The 21982-nt window shown below is 40.0% G+C and overlaps 1 protein-coding gene across 3 annotated transcripts in view; it reads right to left on the reverse strand.

The window, feature by feature from the left end:
- Kpna4 (karyopherin subunit alpha 4) overlaps window positions 1-21982 on the reverse strand; it is a 60975-nt gene that overhangs the window by 25771 nt on the left and 13222 nt on the right. For 2 of the 3 annotated variants that reach the window (XM_028867218.2, XM_028867219.2), the window contains one exon: window positions 959-1003. In XM_028867218.2, coding sequence (XP_028723051.1) covers window positions 959-1003 — 45 coding nt within the window. Of the gene's footprint in view, window positions 1-958; window positions 1004-15499; window positions 15584-21982 lie in introns of all 3 variants that reach the window. The other variant, XM_037206655.1, reaches the window with a different exon arrangement.

Here is a 21982-nt window from a genome sequence, read left to right on the forward strand (position 1 = left end):
ATAATGACATGCCTTTTAAATGTAAAAACAAATGCAAAAAAATTAAATCAAATATGAAATAAACACCGAACAACACTAATTTGAGTCCCAAATCACAAACACTATTCATTTCTAATGAACTGGGAACTAACTGTAAAAACAAAATAGTTTTACTAAAATGGCTGATGTACAGTTTAAGCCAGAATCATATATATACATATTCAAAAGTACTAAACCATTTTATATATCATCTGGAAAGTGACTCTTTATTACCTAAAATCAGAGTCAAAGTAAAAGCTGGGCAGTTCAAAATTGGGCAAAAATTAATAAAAGTCAAGGACCATTTTAAATTTTACTTGAAATGTCTGGGGCAAATCAAAAATTATATTCTCGGGCCGCACGTTGATGGCACACGCCTTTAATCCCAGCACTCGGGAGGCAGAGGCAGGCGGATCTCTGTGAGTTCGAGGCCAGCCTGGGCTACCAAGTGAGCTCCAGGAAAGGCGCAAAGCTACACAGAGAAACCCTGTCTCGAAAAACCAAAAAAAAAAAAAAAAAAAAAATATTATATTCTCAACTCTGGTCTACTTTAATATTTGAAAAGACAAAACTAGCATGTATCAAATTAGCAAGGTAGAGCTACTATCTATTAATAGCAGAACTATTTAGTTTAACAGTATCTCTATGGCTTAGAATTTCCATAAATCATTAAAAGTTATAAAAAGTAAACTTGTTCACATCTATTAGTGGAAAGTGGACAAGTTGTATCTTGCCAATTTCAATGGTTTTCTAAAAACAAAAACAAAAATTTGTTTGAAAAAAAAATGTTAGCACTTGAGACTGAAAAAGCTTAACTATATTCAACAAATACAATTTCGTTACATAATAGGTTGTATATTTTATAAGATACAATTCTTAATAGTTTCTGTATGCTGTTATTAGAACTATTTCTCAGACCACCAAAGTAAACCATTCTTACCTTTCTTAGTTCAACTACAACTTCATTTCGTTGTCTTCTCATAGTCTACAAAAAATAAGAAAATAAATGTTCTAGTTTCCACCTGCCTACACATTCAACTTTCTCTCAAAACTGCATTTTATGATCTTTCACAAACACTCCAACTCCACCTTAATAAATAAATGGTTCATCCATCCTTCCAGTTGCATAGATACAAAACCTGGAGCCATGTTTTCATATATCATACATTCACTTATTCAAACTCTTACTGCCTTTTATTGTCTTCTCTGTAACTCTTCCAATCCAAACTGTCATTCTCTCTCTGAGACCAATGCAAACACCTAATATGTTATCTCTCTTGCTCTTCTTTTTAAAAATATTTTAATTTATGTGCATGTGTGCACGAGCACCCAAATGCATATGTGTACCATGTGTGTGTAGGAGCCCAAGGAGGTAGGAAGACGGCATCAGATCCCTTAGAATTTGAGTTAAAGGCAGTTGTAAGCTGCCAAATCCTTTGTAATAGTAAGCACGTGCTCTCAGCCACTGGGCCATCTCTTCTGGCTTGCTCTCTTGTTCTTCCAACTTCTCTCTCTAGTCTGCTCTTATCAGAGCAACCCCAATGATCTTCATAGCTTTAATTTTTGTATATTATGCATGGACTCCTTTGGCAACTTGGTAAAAATCAAACTGTTATCTTCTGATATACTATTTTTAAACACATACACATATACACATGCACACGCACAAGCAACACTGGTATGTATGGTATGTAGTATTTCCCAAGAAGATGGATCAGGGTTCAGTTTTTAGACTTAGTATCTCTCTGTACTTGAACTTCCTCATCTACAAAACAGTAGGATAGGGTCCTGTCCTTCCCCCTGTTTCCCCCTCATTTTTGGTAGGTGGATTTTTGCAACAGGATCTCATTATATAGTCTTGGTTAGCCTGGAACTCATTATGTTGACCAGGCTGGCCTAGAACTCACAAAGACCTGCCTGCCAGTGCTTGAGGGCTGGTATTAAAAGCATGTGACACTACACTCAAATAGTGAGGTAAGCACTCTATCACTGAGTTCTATCTCCAGTCCTCTTTTTGCTTTTTAATTTAAGACAGGGTCTTACAATGTTGCCAGGCTGACCTTGAACTCCCTTGGGCAGGCTCTGAAATTGTTGTCTTCTTGCCTTAGTCTTAGAGGTTGGGATTTATAGAGCTGTGCAACCAGACCTCCACTCAGCCTACTTCTAAGATTTACAGTAAAGCTTAAATAAGTAAATACATCCAAGTTCCTAGAAACTTCCTGTGTGTTAGTCTTATCATTACTGCTATGTCCTCAGGTGGAAATGTTCTTCCTTATCAAGGCATTCACCAACTTTCTATCTATATACTATCCTTTATCATGCCTAACCTTTCCTTATCATAACATTTATCACATCCTAAATTACTATATAATTTTATTTGTTTATTGGTACCCCCCACTACAATATAAATCCTCTCTCTATATGAGATAACAAGGATAAGCATTATTTCTTAACTATCTTAATTTTATATGTGCTATCTTAATTTTATATGTGTAGAAAACTTTGCCCCAATTTTTGATCACATTACTTTAGTCTGTGGTCTTTTGATTTTTGGAACAGATAAGGACTTTAATAATACAAAATTTAAAATGCTAACAAAATAAATATTGCAAAATGAATAATCAACTATGAACTAAGAGTTTTAAGATCCAGTATCTCAATTAAACATTACAACCTGAAGAAATTTTTGTTCTTATATATTCACGTAAATACAAAAACTGAAGCTTATATTAAACTAGCGCCCCCCCCCCAAACAGAGGATTAGAATCCAGTAAGCCACATCATTTCCCAAACATCTGGAAGTAGAATTCAAGCCAATTTGAGAGTCTAAGGCTCCTATTAAAGTAAAAAAGTGTTATAGGCTAAGATTCAGTAATATGAAAATCTGAGATCCAAAATTCTCTAAAAATCCAAATTTGGAATGTTGACATATCTCAAGTGATAAACTATACACCACAAATTATTTCATGCTCAAAATTATTTGACATATTATATAACTATCATTTACTATATATATAACATAAAATATAAATGAATTTCATGTTTGGGTTTCGGTCTTATTTTAAATATATGAACAATTTTGAAAATGTAAATCTATTCTGGCCCATGCATTTTGGGTGAGAGATATTCAACTTGACCAATAAGCTTTGCTTATTGTAACACAAAACAAACACCTATGCTCTCTGCCCCATCCGGACTATGGTGCCTCTAAGGTGTGTTACCTAAAAGACAGTTCAACTAAGGTAACTAAGACAGACTTCTGAGGGACAGACGGATTAAATCCCTGGGAAAGTGTCATTAGTAAGCACCGCACCTTAAAGAAGACAGGAGTGTAATGAACTTTACCTTCTTCACATTAGTGCAAACTATTATACAAGTCCTTTTTCCACTGTAATATATGCTATTTATTAAAGTTGGAGGTTTCAATAATTTAGAATTAAAAAAGAAAAAAAAAAAAACCAAGAAGATCTCAAACTCAAGACTGGCCTGGGCTATATAACAAAACCCTGTCTCAAAAACCACTAATAAAGAACTTACTGACTTTTTTTTTTTTTTTTTTTCCGTTTTTCTCCAAATTTCTTTCTGGAAACAACTCTAATCAGAATTTTATTTCTACCACTGCACCAAAATAGCCTTTCTAAAAGCAATTAACAATCTTTAAGGTATGGAAAAAAAAAAAAAAAAGACCAATACCCACCCAAGAATTCACTCATTTAAAATAGTCACTTTTGTCAAACTTGTTCATACGTTAATATTTGAGGTCACTTCCCTCTCAAGATTCAGAATACATTGTCCCCAAATATGTCACAGTCCCAAAGACAACTGCAAAGCAGAAGATAAAAGGAAGGCTCCCTGACTTCTCCAACTCTACCATGAATTCTGGGTAGATTCTAAAGACCCAGAGAGAAGTCTAGGTCCTCACCAGTCCTGAGGCCACTCCAGGAGAATCTATGAAACAAAGATTCCTAACTAACCCTTTCCTTCCATTAGCTTCCCAAGGTATTTTTTTCTTTTTCTTTATTAAGAAATTTTCTACTCACTCCACATACCACCCACAGATCCCACCTCCTCCCTCCTCCCACCCTCCAGCCCTCCCTCCCAAGCCATCCCACATCCCCACATCCCCCAAATCAAGGTCTCTTGTGGGGATAGCAGAGCCCGGCACACTGAGCCTAGGCAGGTCCAAGTCCTTTCCCAATGCACCAAGGCTGCTCAAGGCTTCACACCACAGGCACAGGGCTCCCAAAAGCCTGGCCATCCATCAGGGATGGATCCCGATCCCCCTGCCTGGGTGCCCCCCAAACAGTTCGAGCCAAACAACCGTCTTCCATATCCAGATGGCCTAGTCCGGTCCCATGGGGGTTCCACGGCCACTAGTCTACAGTTCATGGGCTTCCACTAGTGTGGCTGGTCATCTCTGCGCGTCTTCCCATCATGATCTCGACGTCCCTCGCCTGCAGTATCTCTCCTCTCTCATCAATTGGATTCCAGGAGCTCAGCCTAGTGCCTGGCCGTGGATCTCTGCATCTACCACCATCAGTCACTGGACAAAGGCTCTCTTGGTCCAATCGGGTGCTGGCAGGCTCTGTCTCCTATTGACCCAATTTAACAAGGCAACAACAACGTACGACTGGAGCTATTGTTACCTGTAGAAATTATTTGCAAAGGAAGAGATTTGACAGTCTTTACTATAGAGTAAGAGTTTTTTTAACTTCTCTTTCCAAAGTAGAGCCATCTCAGATCAAGGCCTTTTATTCCTGAGGTCCTATGAAAGGAGCATATAAGGCTTCTTAGATCTCAGTCTCCCCATCTTAGAAATCAGGCTTTACATATTACATGTAGATTCAATGGTTGTGAATTCACAAAATTCACACTGCACTAAACAGTGCTGTCAATTAGAATTCCCAAAAGCTGCCAAACTGGCCAAAGGCTTATTTATAAGCCACAGATACGCAAAGGATAAAGGGTATAAATGGGGGAGGGGACAGGAATATAAAGTGAGGAGTTGCAGATAAACTTTAGCACAGAATTTTGTGTGTGTGTGTGTGTGTGTGTGTGTGTGTGTGTGTGTGTTTGTTTTTGAGGCAGGGTTTCACTGTGTAGCTTTGTGCCTTTCCTGGATCTCACTCTGTAGACCAGGCTGGCCTCGAACTCACAAAGATCCATCTGCCTCTGCCTCCCGAGTGCTGGGATTAAAGGCGTCCACCACCACCACCACCACCACCACCACCACCACCACCACCACCACCACCACCACCACCACCACCGCCTGGCCTTTAGCACAGAATTTTAAAACCCATAATTTTCAAATTTGTCATACAGTTCCAAAATCTTAAAATTAAAGCAAAAAGAAATCAATTATGAAAGGTTCAAGCAACTAGTTCTTAAAGAGTCCAGAATGTAACCAGTCATGGAATCCCAGCACTCAGGAGGCAGAGGCAGGTGGATCTTTGTGAGTCAAGGCCAGCCTGGGCTACAGAGCAAGTTCCAGGACAGTCAGTCTCCAAAGCTACACAGAGGAAACCCTGTCTTGAGGGGAAAAAAAAAAAGATTCCAAAGTGTCATTTCTTCTTCAAAGGTACGCATTTTTTAATTTAAAAAATATTTACCATGTTGATATCATTACACTAGGGTTTACACATGTCCCTTGCTCTTAATGGAATATAGGTCTAATGCCTTCCAATTAATAGCTACTTGATTTCCAGTTAGTGGCTACCTAAATCTTGCTAATTTTCAAGTTACTTTTTAACCAATACACAGTTCTCTGAAACTCTAAAATTAATTCATTGTATAACATATTGTAAGAATTTTGGTCTTTAAAATTTTCTTGGACAAAATCAAGACTTAGATTAATTAAAAATTATCTCATTAGAGAAAAAGCATTTAAAAAATGTAAAGCCTGGTGGCACACAGCTGTAACACCAGTAGTCTAGAATCAAGACAGGAAGGCCTGTGCGTTGAGGCCAGCCTAGGCTACAAAAAAGACTCTAATCTTAAAAACAAGACAATGCCCAACACCACAGATTGGGACCTGTGAAAATCTCATTAACCACCTATTTGCTAAGTACTACATATACAAAGATGGACCAGATGCACAGTATGTCCACACCCTCAAGAAGACAGAAATGGCTCAGTGGATAAAATAATCTACCATAAAGCCTAAAGGCTTGAGTTTGATCCCTGAGACTCACATAATGGAAAGGAAGATCAACTCCTACAAGCTATCCTTTACACAAGTGATGTGGTATGTATGGGTGTATACATGCACACACACAATGGAATAAAAGTTTTGAAAAAGAAGGCTGTACTCTTATGACAGAAATAGTGTTGAGACAGCCTCTCACTGTGTACTTGAGCTCATTATGTTAGAACCAGGCTGGCCTCAAACTAGTAAGAAATTGATCTGGGGGCTGGAGAGATGGCTCAGTGGCTAAGAGCACTGGCTGAAGACTAAGGTTCAATTCCCAGCACCCACGTGGCAGCTCACAACTGTCTGTGACTCCAGTTCCAGGGAATCTGACACCCTCACACAGACAAATGTACACATAAAATAAATAAATTAAAAATATATATATTTGAAAAAAAGAAACGGATCTGCCTCTTCTTCCCAAGTGCTGTCTGTCATTAAAGGTAAGAAAGCCAAATTCTTGACAGCATGATTTACATGAAGATATTCCAGACAGACAATATAGTACATACAAAAAAAGGTAAGATAAAAGAAGGCATTTGCAGCCAAGAGTGGCGATACACACTTGTAATCCCAGCATTGAGGAGGCTGAGGAAGCAGGAAGATTAGATGATCTGAGTTCAAGACTATGTGGGCCACACAAAGAGACCCTGTTTCAAATGAAAAATTACACATAGACAATAAATAACTTCAACATCCTTAACTACCAGGGAAATGCAAAGTTATAGAAATTAAAGTTACATTGGGATTCCATCTCATTCCAGACACAATGGCTATCAGCAAGAAAACCAAAACAACAAATGTTGATTAGGATACATGGCAAATAGAACACTTAATAACATTGTTGGTGAGAATGTTAATTAGCTGTCACTATGGAGGAGACTGGAGAGATGGTTCAGTGGTTAAGAGCACTGGCTGCTCCTCCATATGACCCAGGTTCAATTCCCAGCACCCACACGGCAGTTCACAAATGTCTGTGACTCCAGTTCCAGGATATCTGGCACCTCACACACACATACATGCAGGCAAAATGCTAATGCAAATAAAAATAAAATTTTAAAAGAGAAAACATTAAAAAAAACAAAACTGTCACTATGTTATATAATCAAGCTATATTGTTTGTAGGTATATACCCAGAAGAATCGAAGTCAGCTTACTATGAACACCTGAATACCTATGTTTACTGCTGCACTTTTACCAATGCCAAGTCACGGAATCAGCCTCAGTATCGTCAACAGATGAATGTTGTATAAAGTCAATATGGTATACATAGTCAACAGAGTTTGATTCAGCCAAAGAAGAATGAAATCATATTGTCTGCAGGAAAATGAGTGGAACTAGAGATTATATTACATGAAATAAGCCAATCTCACAATGACAATTATTACCTGTTTATTTTTCATCTGTGGAATTTAGGACAGAGAGAAAGGGACATGAAATTCAAAATGGTATACCATGAGGGGGTGTGGAAGAGCAAAGGGAGGGAGAAGAAAGATAATCAAAGTATGTATATACATTACGGAAATGAATGAAGCCTACTGCTCTTACAATTAATATATATTCACCAGTTTTTAAAAGGTGTTATGTGCAGGATCTGTGAAAGAAGGTCAGAAGTGAAGAATGGATGGGTAAGCCAAGAGTCCCATCAATTTTATAAAAACTATACTTTGTTTTAATTGCAGATTTTAGCCCAAGTAAGCACCACAACCTAGAATACTTGGTAGGTGCAAGCTATTTAGCCCAATTAGTCTGGTAAATCAAGAGCTGAGGATGTAGCAGTGGCAGACTAAGATTCTGATGCCTATAATTATATATGGGTTATATCAAAGGATGGTATGTAGAACTATTTCCCTTACTGCTTTAATAACTTGCTCATGGTAAATGGCTTCCTGCACTGAATAAGGTCATTACTTACTCAAGTTCCATATATCTTTTCACTTACACTGAAAGAAGAAACTTCAATCTGATGTTCATCACTCGTAGTATGTACTAATTAGAACTTTATTACCTCTACCAATAAACACTATCTTTGAGAAATTAAACTATGGCTTGAAAATAAGAACCAAATCTTTTCTCCTCATTGAATTTTCTTAGTGAAGGGTTACAGTGGGAGTTTTCCCAGAGTAGACATCACTACCCACCAGAGCAGGCATTTAACATATTTGGAACTTTAAACACCGTGCTGGCTGGTGTTGGACAAACTGGACAGTGGCCATGAAAGCTATGGCAGAGACTGAAGACAACAAAGAAATGTATTAGCTAAACAAAGTAGGATAAACAGAGTCAAGCGACCAGTTACTGCTTTTAAGAATGTTCATTTTCCTTCAAACTTTTCTGTGGTATTGTATTCCAAATATTGTGCATGCTAATAAACTTATCTGGGGTCAGAGACAGAGCAGCCACAATATTAAACATAAAGGATAGGCAGTGGTAGCACACGCCTTTAATCCTAGCATTCCAGAGGCAGAAATCCACGTGTTCAAGGATACAGACAGGCATGGTGACTCATCACACCTTTTATCCCAGAAAGCCAGCCTTCAATCCCAGGGAGTGGTGGTAGAAAGCAGAAAGGTATATAAGGCGTGAGGACCAGAAACTAGAAGCATTTGGCTGGTTAAGCATTCAGGCTTTTGAGCAGTAATTCAGCTGAGACCCATTCCGGATGAGGACTCAGAGGCCTCCAGTCTGAGGAGACAAGACCAGCTGAGGATCCGGCGAGGTGAGGTAGCTGTGGTTTGTTCTGTCTCTCTGATCTACCAGCATTGACCCCAATAACTGGCCTCGGGTTTGATTTTATTAATAAGAACTTTTAAGATTCATGCTACACTTTTCATGTTTTTAACAGGAGAAACAAAAGTTGAGGAATTGTTATGAATGACTGGTTGAAGAAAACACATGGGAAATGACAGTGGGAAAAATTAAGAAAGGAAATCAGATTTAATCAAATTAAGGAAGTCAGCAGAACCAAGCTTTTACAAGATTGCAGAAGAATCTGATTTCTCTGCTGATCTGGTACATTTTTAGATGAGAAAAACATTTAAAAAAAAAAAAAAAAGAAAGAAACAATGTTAAACTGGGCATGGCAGCCCATGCCTACACTTTCAGTACTAGCAAAAATGAGATTGAAAGATTGCCCTTGAGTTCAAGGCTAGCCTGGACAATATATCAAGACTGCCTCAAAATAACAAAATACAGAAACTCTGGGAATGGAGAGATGACTCATCTATTTAGAGCATTGGCAGAGAATTCAGAATTGATTCCCAGCACTCACAATATCTCACATCCATCCCTAACTGCAGTTTCCAGAGACACAATACCATCTCCTGACTTCCACAGGCACTAGGTATATAGATGGTACCCATAAATATACAATAAATAAATCTAAAACAAACAAAACAAATAAAAATAACCATCCACTTATACAAACAAAGTCTGAAAGTCAGGTATGATGGCATAATTCCAGCTCTCAGAAGGCAGAGGAGGCAAGAGGGTCACTGCAAGAACTGCCTGTCTGGTCTACATAGAGCTTCAGGATAAAAGGGTTACACAAGACCCCAACACAAGAGTCCCCCATCAAGAAAAATTAAATAAAGGTAAAATATGAAAATCAAAAGCATTATGATTAGCATTAGGGAATGTTTTCTTTCTATGTTATAAGAACAAAATAAGCTTAAATTCATGATTTTCTTATGAAAAATTTTTTTATTGTCTAATTGCTTTATTTAACACATTCAGAGCCAGGAAACAGCAAAGTGTCTTCTCTAGGTCCTGCCTTTAAGTGAATCATTATATATAATAAAAGTCAACAAAGGCATGTAATGAAGCAAAAACAAAAACCATGCCATTAGCAGCCTGTGGGCCAGAGGCGGGGAGACCCATGTACGCGGCTGTTAAAAGCCACACTGAATGAGGGAGTATTTTATAAGCTGTCCATGGTAGCCGCTCTCATCATGAGGGGCCATTTCAACCCTAGTTTCTCTAGATGGAGGGAACTAACAAACTGCCAACCACAGATCTCTGCTGCCTCCCCCATGGGTTTCTGGCTTTTGCACTCAGTCCCTCAAACCTGCATTCTATCCCTGCAAGTATGGTTTATTGGAGTTCCTGGGCAAAGTTGGTTGTCTCCTTGGATAGCCCTTTGAAGTTGCTCAGAAGGGGCTGTCACATGTCCTAGGAGGAGAAGAACCTCAGCAGAGTGATTTTTTTTTCTAATTGCTTCTATTCATTTGTTTTCATGAAAAATATTTCTAATTTTAAAATTGCATTATGTGTATGAATGTTTTGTATGTATGTTTGTCTGCACAACACTTTCACATCTGGTGTGCTTGGTGAGAAGAGGGTATCCTACCCCTTGGAACTGGGGTTATGGATGGTTGTGGGCCACCATATGGGTGCTGGGAACTGAACCTGGGTCTTCTGGAAGAGCAGCCAGTGCTCTTAACCACTGACCCATCTCTCCAGCTCCTCTTATTGAAAAATTTAAACAAATCACATTATAGGATTTTGTAAGTGAAAAGAATAAAAATCATTTACTTTAAATCACTTCATTTTAGAGACAGAAACTGAGATCAAGAATATCGGGGCTAGAGAGAGCCCTGGCTGCTCTTCCAGAGGTCCTGAGTTCAATTCTCAGCAACCACATGGTGGCTCACAACCACCTGTAATTAGATCTGGTGCCCTCTTCTGGCATGCAGACAGAACACTGTGTACATAATAAAGAAAGAAAAAAAAATCTCCCTAGCTTCTGTGTTAACAATATACCATAGCTTCAGTATTTTAGGGAAGAGATCTGAGTGGGATTAAAGATCTAAACTCTGTGTGAATATGTGTGTGTGTGTGTGTGTGTGTGTGTGTGTGTGTGTGTGTGTGCGCACACGTGCGTGCGTATGATTTAAACCTACAAAATTCACTATACTGAACAGGACATGAATGCAATGAGATGATGACACTAAGGTTTTGGCTCAAGCAACTGAAGGAAAGAAATGTCATTTACTGAGAGAGCAGAATGAATGATTCCCAGGTAGGTCCAGGGAGCTGGATGGGTTATGTCACTCACTTCTGAACTTGTTATTAAGGTTAAAATGCTTAAAATGTATAAAAACAACATGTCAAAATAGTCAAATGAGTCTGGACTTCAATCAAGTTGGGACTAGCCAGGCATAACAGTGCCTGCTTGCATGCCCAGAACTCAGAAGGCTGAGAGGTTTGAGGTCTGCAAATTCCAAGCCAGCCTAGGCCACTATAGTGAGACCATGTCTCAAAATTTGAAAGTAAAAAAGAAAAAAAGAAAGGGAGGAAGGGAAGATATCCATTTAGAAAGCTGTCAGTATAAAAACACAAGGCCAGATGACCTGAGGAAATCACCTATGGTAAAATACAGTGCTAGGAACCCCGAAGAGGCAGAAGACCAAAGAAGGAACAGTCAGTGAGACAGAACACAGGAATCTGGAGCCACCTGGGCGGGGTGGGGTGGGTGGGAGACGGGACACGGACACACACACACACACACACACACACACACACACACACACACACTCACTCCTTTGCTTTCTTAGAACCAGACTGCAAGCAGAGTCTCATTTTTGACAAAGTCTCAGGATTTTAAGGGCTCCCCCTCTACCAATGCAGCCAATGGGGTAGCTACCATACTTAGTCTAATTTTTAGTTAGACATTCATCCATCAAAGGACATTTTCACTATTCAGTATGAATAGAACTACTGTGGATATGGCTACACAGAATTCTTGCTTTCAGTTTATCTCAGTATATATACCGAGAAGCAGGAATGATACCATATGATAATTCTGTTTTAATTTAAATAAAAAGTTGAGGAACACCACTTTTCCAAAGCTCCTGCACAATTTTTCATTCTCATCAGTAGTGAACAAAGATTCCAAATTCTTCATAACTTTACCAACACAATTTTCTTTTTTTGTTCCTTTTTAAAAGGTATCCAAGTTTATCTTTTACTTACTTGTTCTTATTTTTTACATTACACTTTATTTGCACATGCATGTGCCCACGACATGAATATGTAGTAGCCTATGTGTGGATGTCAGAGCACAACTCATGGGCATTGGTTGTCTCCTCTACCACATGGGAACTCATGGTCTTTAGGCTTGCTGCTGAACCATGCCACAGGACCCCAAGTTTGCCTTTTTACAGCAGCAATTCCAGCTTGTTCCAGTTCCTCTCCCTACAGATATCCATCTGTAAATTCTGTACCTCATTACTATTTGAAGTAATAAAGATCCCTTCCAACTTTGGTAGAGAGATAGATGTGCAGAGATGGACTTCAGGTCATCGGGTTCTTCAATTACACTGGTTCCTTGCAGCAGGGAACTGTACCAGGACCGAGAGCCTTTACTAAGGGTCACTGCTGTGGGTGGGTGTGGCATTAAATGTTTTCATCTACCTAACCATTACTAGAACACTTCAAGAACTTGTCTATACATTTTTTTTCTGAGAAATGTCTAGTCATCTTTTGCCTATTTTAAAAAACGAATGGCTTCTGTTGTTGTTGAGATTATCCAGACAAAATATCCAGATAAAAATTATCCCAACAAAATATGTGGCCCCAAATGTCAATATTGACAAGGTTGAAAAACACTGCTATATTCTACTGAGTTACTGTCATGAGAGGACAAATCAAGTTCAAGTATCTTGAAAGAAAGGAAGGAAGGAAGGAAGGAAGGAAGGAAGGAAGGAAGGAAGGAAGGAAGGAAGGAAGGAAGGAGAAAAAAGAGAGGAGAAGAGGGAGGGAGGGAGGGGTGAGCGAGCAAGCCAGGTATAATAGCACACAGCTAAATCCAAGCTCTTGGGATGCTGAAGCAGGAGAACAGCTGCTCAACACCATCCTGAGCTATGTAGTGAAACACTACTTCAGAAAAAATAAAATAAAATTGCTATGTACTACCTGTTCACACTCATATTTTCTTTTTCTCTTTTAAAAATGTTTCATTCAAGCATGGTGGCATACAATTCTAATCCAGGTATTTAGGAGGTTAAGACAAGATGATTTCAGATTCAAAGCTACCCTGGGTAACTTAGTGAAACCCTATCTCAAAAATGAATGAATACATTCCCTACCTAAAATATTTCCTTTCATGTCAATTATATGACAGTTTCAATAATACATGCCTAAAGTCCTGGCTACTCAGGGGGCTGAGGAAGGAGGAGGATCACTTGAACTTAAAAGTTCAAGGATGGTGTATGGCCAGAACAGTGAACTCCACACTATTCAGAAGCTTCACAGCATTATGGGAGACACTGACACTAAGTATGCCAATTCCTATAACTTTAAGTGTAGGAGTTTTAGGAGACAGGAACAGCATTCTGACAGTCAGAGTAGCCTGTGTGAAGTGCCCAAAGCAGAGGAACACATATATCTAAGAGCTAGAAGAAAATAGAAGATACGGGTAGGAAAAGTAGATAAGGACAAATCTGAAGGACCTGAAGGTCTCAATTGGGCATTCAGAAGCTAAAGGTGGCACATAGGAAGCTATTAAAGTAGGGGAGCATGGTCTGTTTGTTTTGTACTGATGGGTATGAAACCCAGGACCCTAATATTTGCTACAACATACTATATATGTGATTCAACTCTGGTTTAGAATATACTGTATATAATGATTAACTTTTAAGGTTATAAAGGTCTATTCAGATTAACAAAAGCTGATTTAAGGTGTATGTCTTACTACTTACATCTTTGCTAAATGTTTAACACCAAGCTGCTAGAAAATTTAGATATGTTAGCATTCCTTGTTTGTAATCTGTACTGAAATCCACACTGCAGAAAAGGCAGTAGACTCACACCTTTGTGTCACAGTAGAAGCCTGGGAAATGATTTTGAGTTAAAAGCACAAACACCCTTCAAGTTGAGCTCAGAGAGGACAGAAACCTTCTGTGGAACAAGGAGGGCAAAAGTTCACTTGATCTTGATTTTCAGTATGAACAGACTATGGAAGAAGGGCTTTCCCCCTCTATCCTGAAGACTGGGTGCATATAGATTAGACAGACATTTTTAGCATAATGAGAAGCACTTTTAAGTTTATACTTAGAAGACAACCAAAGGAAATTTAAAATCTTGAGCTTGTGACTATGATAAATGAAGCCACACAAAAACCCCTGCAATGTTCTGTACTGGTGTGCCTGGTCCCCCAAGAAAGTCCTTTCCCCAAGGTCAGTCATTTAGACAAAAGCCCTCATTCCCACAGGGGCCTGAAGAAAGTTTCTGCTTGCTAAAAAGGGAGTCATTCTTATCTCTGGCAAGAGGGACTTGTGGCCCTTCCACTAACATGACTGTGGTGCCTATTAACTTGTCAAGGTCAATGCTAGCCTCTAGGCTCCCTCTGTGCCTGCTCACAAGCCCCCCTTCAGCTAACCAGTCCCTTTTCTCCAGTTCCCATTTAACCCTGAAAATCTTTGCCCTGTCACTTCTTGCCTGCCCAGGTTTCAGCAGAAGATAAATGAAGATAGATAGATAGATAGATAGATAGATAGATAGATAGATAGATAGATAGGATATGACTGCTCTAGGTATGGTGGAGGATAAAGTTTATTATAGTTATGTGAGAGATCATAGTCAGAGGCAGGGACATCTGGGAGAGTCCCGAGTGGACACGACCAGACTGAGCTGGGCCACGTAGGGAATAGGAGGAGGGAGAGGGTAGAGAGGGGAACCAGGTGCAGCGGCCAGGAGGTCAAATGTCCAAAAGGGGGCGAGTAACTAAAATGTCTGGACTGTACAGGGAAGAGCCTCTGTGGGAAGAGTAGCCCAGCCCTAGCTAGAGAGTTCAGGATAGAGGCATGACAGCCATACCCTGTAATAGGTAGGGACTGAGAGATACAGGGAGACCAGGCAGCCAGGCCTGCTTTGATATGTTAAGTAGGCATCTCAGCCATTCCTCCTGGGTTTGAAGCTTAACACCTAAACATGTAGGCAAGCACCACTGAGTACTCCTCAGCCTGGATTTACTTTTTTTTTTAATTTGTTATTTATGTGCATTGGTGTTTTGCCTGCATGTATGTCTATATGAGGGTGTTGGATCCACTGGAACTTAAGTAACGAACAATTGTGAGCTGCCATGTGGGTGCTGGGAATTGAAAGGCCCAGCCCTGGAAGAGCAAGTAGCCAGTGCTCTTAACTGCTGAGCCATCTCTCCAGCCTGGCCATTCTCTTAATTGGAGAGTAGCATCTCAAAACAAACAACCCTTTGTAAAGCTAACAAAGATAAGCAACATTCTAACAGTTGTAGCAAATAAACAGGAAAGAATGAAACACCACTATAGTAGCAACCTTTTCTGAAAGAAACTGCTTTCTAGCGATGCTTCCTGAAGGTTCCTTATGCGAGACATAGACTGCTCTCCCTGTGTTTTCTCCCTGTAGAATAGACAGGCAGGGAATTAGTAGAAAGGCACCTGAGGGCCCAAAAAAGCCAATCTAGGTTGATCTGCTTTAGCTCGGGCTGTTCATGAGCCAAGTTAAATTATCTTCAGTAACTTAACACATATTAACTTAATACTAAGACTAAAATAGTAGCTAGGGGAAAAAATGAGTAGCTCACTTGGAGCTAGCAAGCAGTATGGTAAAAATCCATCAGTTCTCACAAAGACAATCTTACCTTTAGTATCATAGATAATGTGAGAACTGGCATTTTCTGGTAACTTTTCTAATAGTCTACCCTATTTGACTCTAATCTAAATACAGGAGGGCTCCCTGTTAATACTAAAAGCTTAATTCACAACAAGTACTCACAAAGGTAGGATTTTAATTTTTTAGATGCAGAAGTTAAGGCTGAAAACATTAAACTTTCCTAATGGTGTGTGGCTAATGAGATATAATCCTAAATCTTCTAACTCTAGAGATCAAGCTTTTCTATTCACTTAGGATTGCCTTTTCCTTCAAACTAAAGGTGTGTTAAGGAAATAAAGCAGTTTACTCCAACTCTAGCTCCTAACAGTTACATCCGCCCACATGGTCAGCCTCAGGCCAGGGCTCTGAGATCCTGACCTGGCAAAATAGGAACTCAGCCTGTTGTTCATTGCTTTGGGCTTGTAACAGGATCTCAGACACAGATGCTGAATAAATATCTGCAGAACAAATGCACGAAACAAAGGGAAGAGTAGAAGGAAAAGTCAGTGACAAAGAGCTGCTTGCACAAGTTCAACTCTGACTACTGGGTAGTGGAAACTGGTCATGTCCTCAAAGAATTCTTTGAATTAACCTTTGTTATCACCATAATACCATCACTGAAATATAACTCATATACCATACAATTTTCTCACCTAAAGACAATGCAGTAAGTTTTTATAATGACTGCTACCCTCTAACTTCAGGTGACTTTCATCACCACAAACAACAGTCCTATACCTAAAGCATTTCCCCCCATTTCCTCTATCCTAACTTAGCAACCAGTAATTACTTTGTCTCTATTGAGTTACTTATTCCAAATGTTTAACACTATGATATTATCAAGTATATGTGTATCCCTCCTCCCCAGTACATCTTCCAAAATTCTTTGGAATTTCTGGATAATTAGTGTCTTTAGAAGTCAGATATGGTGACATTTACCATACCTATAACCCAGCAATCAGGTAGGAGCATTAAGTTTATAAACTGAAGGCCAGCCTAGGCTACAAAGGGAGACTGTGCTCAAAAAGAATGTCTGCCAGGCATGGTGGCACAGGTCACTAAGCCCAGTAGGAAGATCTTTGTGAGGTCAAAGCCAGTCTGGTCTACATAGCAGTTCCAGGACAGCAGGGGCTACACAAAGAGACCCTGTCTCAAAACAACTACAAAAAACAAACATACAAGCAAAAAAAGAATGCCATTAGGATGATTATAAGATGACAGTGGCTGGAGAGCCTTATAGTGAGCATAATCAGAGATCTGAGCTTAACTTTATCATTACTATTATTTGCAGAACTGTTTGTTAATCAAACCCAGAGCCTTATATATAAGCTTTGTCCCAGGCACAGGGCACAGCCTTTTCATCTTTACCTCCTAGCCTTGGGCAAGAGAGAAGGCTGAGGCCATCACCAACCACCAATACTTAATCATGCCTATGTAAATGATGTCTATAACACAACCCTACCCTAACAACAACTATCTTGAAGGTTTTAGGAGCTGCATGTGTAGCAGTACCTGCAGGAAGTACACTGGGAATGTCATGGAAGCTCTGTGGCTCTTCCCATGTAACTTTTCTATTTGGCTGTTCAACTATAGTCTTTTAATATTTGTAATTATTTCCCTGAACTCTGTGAGCATTAAAGTTATTGAACCAGAGGGGAGTAGTCATGGAAATCTGGATTCACAGCTAGCTGATCAATCAGAAGGCCACAACCTGTGCCTGCAAACTGCATATGAAAAGTGGCGAGAAATCTTGTGGGACTAAATCCTAGACAGCTTCTGGAACTGATATCTAGTTGATAGCTACCAAAAACTGCTTGAGAGATTAACTAAAAATTCCCCCCCTCCAACTTGGGGAAAATCCCCCAAATCTGGTGTCAGCAGTATTGCAGTATGTAGAGTAGTTTTGTCATTTATTTTTCTATTTGTAAATGGGAATGTGTGTGTGTGTGTGTGTGTGTGTGTGTGTGTGTGTTTATTGACTTCTTACAGGAAGCATAATGTTTTCAAGGTTATATCCATACTGTTTCTTGTATTAGCAGTCATCCCTAGACTACGACTCTAATCAAAATGCCAGCTGTTGGTTTGGATTTATCTGATTATAAGAACAAAATTTCCCATTATGCTTGAACTATTTTGATCTGGGTCAATTCCCTAAAACTATATAATCTAAAATCAGCTCCTTCTATTTGAAGTTATGAGGCAACTTTCAATTTTAACATCATCAAAAAGACCACAGTACTTCCAACCAGTAGAGAGCCAAAAAAATACTTGGGTTGCCATTACATGGTATGAACACAACTATGTAAAAATCTTAGATAAACATTTTGCTTCTTTTTCTGTAGTACCAAAAGCTAAAAGTGGTTAGAGGCAGACAGATAGTAACAAAACAGGGCCATCTACACTGACTATGCAGCTCTGGAAGTAAACAGATTTTCACAGCACTGCTCCTTGGAGGAAGCACACACAAAGCCACCATTAAAGCAAGGCAGGCATCAGGAGCAGTGACGACAGTGTTTGTGAGCTGACACAGCTCATCCAGGAGAGCAGTAGTGGAGGAGCACCAAGACAGTCTACAACGTCTTCCATTTCTGTAAGGGGGGGGGTAGCATTCAGGCATGACACTGGCCTGCTCTCAGGGACCTAGCAGCAGTCAAGATGCGACACTGTAGCGACTACAGCCACTAAACAGAGCACTCTCCTTATGCGCAGGCACTGTATCTATCCCCTTACAAAAGGCAAGCCCTTCTTGCCCCCTTCGCTCTTCGCTCTTTCCTTCTGCTCTCAACAGCAACCCCTCTCCTCCTCCTCCTCCTCCTCCTCCTCCTCCTCCTCCTCCTCCTCCTCCTCCTCCTAGCCACCCAACCCGCTGGTTCCAACATGTCATCTCCTTTGCCAGCTTCCCAAGTCTGGGATACCCAAAACCCCTCTATTGCTAAACAGCATTCCCCCATCATCATCCAATTACAGGACCCTCCCCAGTACATCACCCAAGCTCAGCAAGCACCCACTCTCACTCCAGAGTCTCGGGAGACTTAAACCTATCATCTCTGACCTCCTAAGAAAAAAACTAGTTCGGCCCACATGTTCCCCTTTTAACACCCCCATACTTGCAGTTAAAACGCACAATGGGACCTACCCCCTGGTTCGAGACCCCTGGCTCATCAATTCTGCAGTGGTCCTGCTCTACCCCGTGGTGCCTAACCCTTACACACTCCTTTCCACTACCCCTCAGGGACCTCCATTTCTCAGTCCTGTATCACAAGGACATCTTTCTTTTATTTATTTAACTTGTTTAATATCTGTGTGTGCGCGCGCTCATGCACTTGTACATGTATATATGTGACTTGGATTTGACTTTATATATGTGTGAATGTAAGCTGGATTTAACTCTGCATGTATGTAGATGTTACTTGGATTCAACTCTGTGTATATGTACATGTAAATATTATTTAGGAAAACATGTTTTAAACAGTCACCATCTTTTACTAAGGTTAAGGAGTACATATCATGTGACAGTTCATAGTCCTAATGAGACATCTGTTCATTGTATCTCCTTTCAGACTAAGGAAGCAACAAGTCTCAAATATTTTGGATTGGTATGGACTTTGTATGATGATAGAAATGCATGTTACTGGTTAGTCACAAAAGTCTTAGTCTTACGAAAGCTGCTAAAGTATTGTAGACTGTTAAGGAATACAAGTTAATAGTCAGTCATCTTATAAATGATCAAATTCTTTAATTGTAGTCATGTTAAGTATTAATATAATTACAGGGTTAAGCCTTACGTAGTCCCCTGTATATGTTTTCAAAGTTAAGTCCAAAATAAGTAACTTGAAACAAGCAAAGTTTGTCTATTTAGATATACCTAATAGACAGTCCTAGAACACTTCAGAGATCTGCAGAATATGGCATTTAAAGTGCTTAATAAAAAAAGCTTTTCATGATAGACATACCAACTCCTGGCAGTACCCCTATCTACTCCAAAGAAAATGAATGGGCACAGAAGAACTTCCGCCAGGAGCTTGCTTTAAATGTGGCAACACCAGCCATTGAGCAAAACAAAAATAACAACAAGAAACCAAACTGCCTTTTACCCCAACTGCTGTCAAGACCCTGTCCAGACTGGGAACAAAAGGACACCGGGGGACTAATTGTCCCGCTTTGCCTAAGACAGGTAGGCTGGTCCCCCACCAGTTCCTACTCCACAGGAAAGTCTGTCAAATCTTCTGGGCCTGGCAGCTGAAGACCAAAGCTGCCCTGAGACCTCTGCCCCCAACAACCATGGAGGACCCTGGGGTAATTGTTTAGGCGGCCAGTGAGTCTCTGTCATTTTAGTAGATTCAGAAGCTACTTGGTCTGCTGCTGTGGATATTGCTCTAAATAAATAAAACACCGATGGCCAGTGACCAGGCAGGAAGTAGGTTGCCAGGCAGGAAGTAGGTGGGACAAGGAGAGAGGAGAATCCTGGGAAGCAGAAGGTTGAGGAGGGAGACACTGCAGCCACCGCCAGGACAAGCAGCATGTAAAGACTCTCTCTGGTAAGCCACCAGCCACGTGGCAAGGTATAGATTTATAAAAATGGGTTAATTTAAGATAAAAGAACAGTTAGCAAGAAGCCTGCCACGGCCATACAGTTTATAAGTGATACAAGTGTCTGAGTGATTATTTTATAAGTGGACTGTGGGACTGCGGGGCTTGGGGAACCTGGAGAGAAGCCCTCCAGCAACAAATGGCGCCCAAAGGCTCGATTTTCCACCTTAAACCTGACAATATTTAATAACCAATTCTAAACAGAGCCAAAACCAGGTTCCTGCTTCTTTTCTCATACGGGCAGCTAGACGCCGCAAAATGCAGGTTTGAACACTGGAGGGTTCCTGGCGTGTGCGTTTGACCGGCAGTATGGCGGAAATGAGGTGTCTGCCAGTGGCACATTAAGCTGTGTGGTAGATTTAGTCTTTACTATTATTTAAAAAAAAAAAAAAAGAGGTTTCTGGGCTACACGCTGCTTTGATAAAAGCTTAGACCCACTATTTCTGAGACTTGATGACTCCTGGAGCTGGCGGAAAACGTACCACTGCCATGTTGGGAAGCTGAAGTGGGCGGAGCCAGCAGCCACAGCGCCTTTTCAGTCTTAAAATGGTGCAGTTTAAAGCAATAGGCTCAAGGTAATATAAAAAATAAGCCACGGCCGGGCGGTGGTGGCGCACGCCTTTAATCCCAGCACTCAGGAGGCAGAGGCAGGTGGACCTCTGTGAGTTCGAGGCCAGCCTGGGCTACCAAGTGAGTCCCAGGAAAGGCGCAAAGCTACACAGAGAAACCCTGTCTAGAAAAATCAAAAAAAAAAAAAAAAAAAAAAAAATAAGCCACGTAAAGATGGCTACCACACAGAAAATCTGGATTATGTTGTCTTTGATATTCGTAACTGAAAAAAAACATTTGATTACAAAAGCTGTTGAGTTATGCCAAAATGTATATTTTAAAGGTACCTTGACTTCAAAATTTGGATTTAAAGATATGTTGCTTTGGAAAAGAGGTTCTGCTTTTGTTTCCACCAAAAGCCAGAGGCTGTAGATTTGTTCCAGATTAAGATACATCAGGTTTCACCAGCCAAGACCCCCTGAAAGGTCTCCGATGACACCATGGCCCAGATGATCCAACATCCAGAGCGGTTTCAAGGCAACTGGTTCACACAATACAGCCTCACGGACTACCCCATAGGTCTAAAATTTTCTTTGCGTCCCCATAAGATACAGCGCCTCCCTCCAGCAGGAAGTAGTAAGACATACTATGCCCAAATTCCCAAATATACCAAGCTGGCTTTAGACGTGAAAGTGGCTCACTCCCCCTCTAAACCCAGACATATTGCTTAAAAAAAAAAAATGGTTAAGAGATTCTTGTGTCCCAAATCAGAAGAGCCCTCTGGTGTGGGACAGAGAAAACCAATATTTTTATTTAAAACAGGTTGATTATAAATGTGATCTCTTTCTAAAAAAGAAAAGGGGATATGATATAGATATATAGGAGGATATGGAGATGATAAGATAAAAGGGTAGATTAATGAACCTACTTTTAAAGAACAACTTATATAAAATGTTTTACATTGGTATAGATTTTAGTTTATGTTTAAAATGTTTTACATTGGTATAA

Source organism: Peromyscus leucopus, chromosome 6 (genome assembly GCF_004664715.2).
Source record: "Peromyscus leucopus breed LL Stock chromosome 6, UCI_PerLeu_2.1, whole genome shotgun sequence".
Taxonomy (NCBI): domain Eukaryota; kingdom Metazoa; phylum Chordata; class Mammalia; order Rodentia; family Cricetidae; genus Peromyscus; species Peromyscus leucopus.